The 5100-nt window shown below is 48.6% G+C and overlaps 1 protein-coding gene across 1 annotated transcript; it reads right to left on the bottom strand.

The window, feature by feature from the left end:
- Positions 1-3852: 3852 nt before the first annotated feature.
- Positions 3853-4670, bottom strand: LOC135699043 (uncharacterized). The gene is made up of 2 exons (XM_065219221.1): positions 4485-4670; positions 3853-4413 (listed from the first exon to the last, which is right to left on the bottom strand). Exons 1-2 carry the CDS (start codon positions 4668-4670, stop codon positions 3853-3855), a joined length of 747 nt encoding a protein of 248 aa, XP_065075293.1.
- Between the last annotated feature and the right edge of the window lie 430 nt (positions 4671-5100).

A 5100-nucleotide genomic window follows, 5' to 3' on the forward strand; every position in this document is an offset into this window, starting at 1 on the left:
ACAACCCTCAACTCTAATTCGTCCAATTTACATCAAGGCCAGACTGCCTGCTGGGAATGGAAAACGTTTCTGAAAGACAACCATTTAACGATACCTTAAACGACCTTTGCTGGAGGTAGTTACGGGTGATTTTAACCAGATGTAATGGAAAGTTGAAGTTACAAAGCTTGTATACAAGCCCATTGTGCCAGACATTATCAAACGCTTTCTCAACGTCTAACAATGCCATGGCTGTGGACTTGGATACAGCTTTGTTACTTGAGATGTTATTCATCACCCGCACTAGCTGGTGATTGGTGGAGTGCCCCTTTCTGAACCCAAACTGTTCCGGAAGGAGAATGTTATTTTCCTCGACAAACTTGAGCAAACGATTGAGAATGAGTTTCTCGAACAATTTGCTCAGCGCTGAAAGGAGGCTGATTGGTCTGTAGCTTGAAGGCAATGTTGGATCCTTACCGGGCTTGTGGATTGGTATGATTTTTGCTACTTTCCAGATGCGTGGAAAGTAGTGCAGTTCCAAGCACCTGTTGAAGATAGCGGTTAGAAGAGACTGCACTTTCATGCTGAGTCCCTTCAAGATCAAGTTGAATATACCGTCAAACCCGGGAGCCTTCATGTTTTTGGTGCATTTCAGCGCTGAGCAAATCTGTTGTACTGTAATCATATCCGCCGGAGGCACGATACAACGGGAAACATCTAGGTTATGAACGCATTGCGCAACCTGATCATCGAGCGGACTTTGTATAGTCGAGCCAAGCAAATGCGATGAAGCGACATGCTTGCCGATCGCATTTGCTTTTTCTTGTGGGGTGATTAAAAGCCGATCGTCATCATTTTCGACTCTGAGAGGTGGAATGGGTTTGGGATGAGTTTTCAGAATGGTCTGGAGCGGTCGTCCAGATTTTTATTTCGGAGTGAGTCCATTCTGGAAGCAATCTGCCTGTTCAGATCGGCCATTTCACGTTTTTTGCCCAGATCTCCAGTCCTCTGAAACTGGCGTCTACGAACATTTCTCAATCGAATCAATAATTGGGTGTGGGAATCAATAGCAGCAAACTTACCCCTCACAGGAACTTGTTGAACACACGCCTCGTCAGCCACGGATATGGCCTGTTGGAGTCCTTCCAACGCCTGGTCGATGTCATCTACAGTGTCGAGCAGTGGATTTTCATCGATGTTGCTGTCCACCATTCGTCCGTACTGCACCCAGTTGACATGGTGGTAGTCTTTACGCAGGCAGCTTCTAGCAGGAACCACGTTGACACCGACTTCAGTCACCACCGGTTGGTGGTCGGAGCTGAGATCGTTGTGCGCCTCCGGCTTGGATAGTACGATGTTTGACAGGAAAAAGTCCAGGGTGGACGGATTTCCCGCCGGAGAGATAAAAGTTGGTTCGTCCGGAAACTGCTCAGTGTACAGTCCATGTTGTGCGTGGTCGAACAATAGACATCCATTCCGGTTCCGCTGGTAGTTCCGCCAAGCTTCATGGCGGGCATTCAGGTCACCCCCAACGATCAATCGGGAGCTAGTACGGGTGATGGCGGTCAGGTCGTTCTTGAATTGAGCTCCTAGTCCATTGTTGGCGGTGCACTGGCGTGGGCAGTAAACAGCGATAAACCGGACGTTTCCAGTTGGTGATTCCACCTCCACACTAACGGCCTCGATGATAGAAGTGCGGACGTGGGGCAGAGTGCAGAACTTGATTCCCTTTCTGACGATGACCGCTACACCACCCCCCCTGGAGCTGGTGCGATCAAGCCGGATAATGTTGTGGTCAGGCAACCAGAAGCTATCGCCGGACTTTAGATGGGTCTCGGTTAGAAGGCCCACGTCGATGCTGTGCTTGCGGAGGAAGTCGGCAAGCTCAATCTGTTTTGCTCTTACAGAGCAAGCGTTCCAGGTAGCGATGGTTCGCGGGTAAGACGCCATACTGGATGATGAACTTACCGAGCACTTGGATCTGTTCGGGTTTATTGCGGCACTTACGAAGAGCACCGGACATGTTGACGAAAATTACCATCAGTTCATCCGCTGAGAACAGATCGGGGTTGTTGTTTTGCGCTGGTGGTTGTCTCCAGAATCCAGGGGGGATGGAGAGCTTTGGCCAGCAGAATCACCAGAAGTTGTTTGAGTGGAATGCACCCGCGAATTCGCTTGCCTTTGCTGAGGAGCACGAAGAGGCGGGAAATCCTCCGTCCGAAATACCGGGACTTTGTTCTTCTTGCGTCCTGGTTGGTTGTTAGCTGCCGCATGTTTTCGGATGCGTTTGAAGTCCTCGCGTTTCGAGCACTGTCTGTCGGAACCTTGGTGAGCACCACCACAGTTGGCGCATTTTAACTCCACGGCTCCATCCGCAGGGCAGTCGGAAGTGGCGTGGTCTTGAGCGCAATTGCCACAGCGTGGTTTAATGTTGCAGTTTCGGGTGCCGTGTCCATAGTTCAGACACCGTTGGCACTGAGTCACATCACGATGGCCGCCACGGTATGGCTCCCAGCGGACGATGATGGAATTGATGGAGCGGATGGCCTTCAGCGCGTTGAGCGTCACCGTTCCCTTCTGGAAGTGTACCAGTAAAAGGCTATCCGGATACGCCTTCACGTTTTCGTCCTTCCTTGTCATCCGATAGACGGAACTTGGGGCCAGCTTGTACCGGTCTCTGATTTCAGCTTCGATAAACTTCGGGTCGAAGTTTGGTAGGCCCCTAATGACGACCTTGAATGGCTTCTCACCGGGAATGTCGTGGGTGAAGAATTCCACCTTGGAAGTCCTCAGGTGGGTGACGACCAAGTCATACTCCGCTTTGGTACGGAGCACCTCCTTGGTGCCGGCTCTGCCCAACTTGTATTCGGCTTTAACGCCCAGCGTCGCTAGATCTGCGATGAGCTCATTAAGATGGGCATTTTTCACTACCAATGGAGGTAGCTTCACTTTTCCCGCACTCGGGCCGGCAGAATTTTCGTTGCCGATGGCGTCGCCGAAATCACCGATGTCGCTGGCGTTCGTCGCAGTGACATCGGACTGGCCTCGATTCTTCTTCCTCTTCTTGCTGCGTTTTTCCAACACAGCTGGCTGGATATTCCCATCCATGGGTTGAACAACAAACCTGTTCGAGGTAGGCACACCGGAGCTTCCTTCACCGGGGTTCTGGACCTTCGCCGGGCTTCGCGACCGATGCTTCCCCATTTCGGGGTACACACACACGCAGGACAAACCGTGAAAGAGAGAGCGCGAACACTATCGCCACGAACTTTTCAAACAACTCGAGAGAGCGAGCTAACACCGAACTGAACTGCTTGACGATCAAGCAGAGAATGACTGGTGAATGACCCACATGGACAGTACACCCTGTTTAAATAACTGAAGGCTTTTACACTTCAACCAATCAGAGATTGCGAAGGAGAATTCAATCTCATTAGGGAAGTTCAAATATTCTTATAACTATTATTATTATAATCAGTATGGCGGTTACCAGTTGATTAATGGGGAAATGACTGCGTATTTTCTATTCTGGATATTAAAACACAATTATTATTTTCTAATTTGATTTTATTTATTTATTTTATATGCTCTCGCACCTTTATACTACACCTGCTTTTCGCTATTACGTTATGTCCTACATCAGCATGAATTACGTTGATCGATACCTATTACATTTTTTTTGCTGTGTAGGTTCTGGAACACAACAAAACCACCGAAAAAAACAAAACATCGGATTAAGGTGTTGTTCAGATAAGCGGGGGTATACGATATTAAAATTTCAATTCACAAAAAAAAAGAAAGAAGAAAACGTGTAAGTGTACTACAGAGACTGCATATTTCGTAAATATCTGATTGCTTTATATTCTCCATTTCTCAAGCATATACATCGCTTTCCTCGATTCTGCACATAGTCGGCACGTCGCAGAGGGCCGTCGGATGGGTCGCCAAGTGCTGTGAAACCACATCCTGCCTGAGTTGAGTTCGATACCGTCGCCAGCGCAGCTCCTTTAGGTACCAATCGAACAGCTGCGGCCGCGACATTTGCCGTTGCTCGATGAAAATTCGTATGCGACTCCACACGTTGTTGACATTCTGACGCTTCTGCAGCAGCCAATAGCGCGGTAGCAGTAGACACTGGACTTGGTTCCGGGCCACCACCGAGCGGTCGTCCATGTGCTCGCCCACGCCGAATACCGAACCACACGCGTAGCTTCCTATGTCTATGAAATGGCACTCGTAGTTGATTGGGCTTTGTAATGATTGTTTAGATGGCTGTGCGTCCACCGGAAGGCGAAGGTTATCGGCAGTTTGCAGTGTAGATTGTTGTAGTTGAGCCATTCGTGAGTTTTGTCTGCGATAAAATTGCGTGATTTCATCTTCTATGGGCTGTGCATCGGCAAGATGGTAACGGCAGTTTCCATATTTGGTCACGGTCTAGTGGAATATTAAAATGAATCTGCTTTATGTCACTTTGAATTACAGACAACGTCAATTAATCAACTCACTTTGATCAGCTTGAGGCACTGTAGCACCATGCATCGTCCGCTAAGCACGAAATGAACGTAGTTTATAGGGGAGCGTCCCTCAGCGAAGATGGTCTCCTCGGGCTTAAAGTTTCGAACTTTGGCTCGACCGAAGCAGTCCCGTCGCTGTTCCTCGGTCCAGTGGTTGAAGTATTGAAAGCGATCCATAATATCCCTCAGCTGGTCCCATTCCGGTTCGTTCAGTTTGGCGAGGATATGCAACGCGAGCGAGATGCTTATCGCGTGATGGTTCAACGGATAATAATGAAGGCAAATCAATCGTTTCCTCCCTATGCCCGTGTCCGTCATGAGACGAAGAATTTGGCACCATTTGCGGTACCTTACCTCTGCCTATACCCAACTTCTTGGCGAAGAATAGGTTAGTAGTATACGTGCAGGCGCTCTTATGTCGTCAATCAATTCGATTACGCCAGTTTGATTTGTGTTTTATTGCCTATGCGCGGGGGTTCGCGAGCGTAATTCGTGCGGAGGAGGGGCGAAGGTCATCTTGCAAGGATCGCAGTAAGCGTGAATAGGGTTTTTACCCATTTTTACTTTTAATTGATGCTTTTTGTTTTTACTTTTTATTATCTATGGG

The sequence above is a fragment of the Ochlerotatus camptorhynchus genome, unplaced genomic scaffold (assembly GCF_037179485.1).
Source record: "Ochlerotatus camptorhynchus isolate MF236.1 unplaced genomic scaffold, CSIRO-AGI_Acam_v1.1 ptg000102l, whole genome shotgun sequence".
Lineage (NCBI taxonomy): Eukaryota > Metazoa > Arthropoda > Insecta > Diptera > Culicidae > Ochlerotatus > Ochlerotatus camptorhynchus.

Bases quoted from the DNA above. Each gene is read 5' to 3' on its own strand.
- LOC135699043 (XM_065219221.1), bottom strand. From the start codon at position 4,670: ATGGATCGCTTTCAATACTTCAACCACTGGACCGAGGAACAGCGACGG. The intron at 4,414-4,484 runs GTGAGTTGATTA...ATATTCCACTAG, and splicing joins AGTGCCTCAAGCTGATCAAA to ACCGTGACCAAATATGGAAA.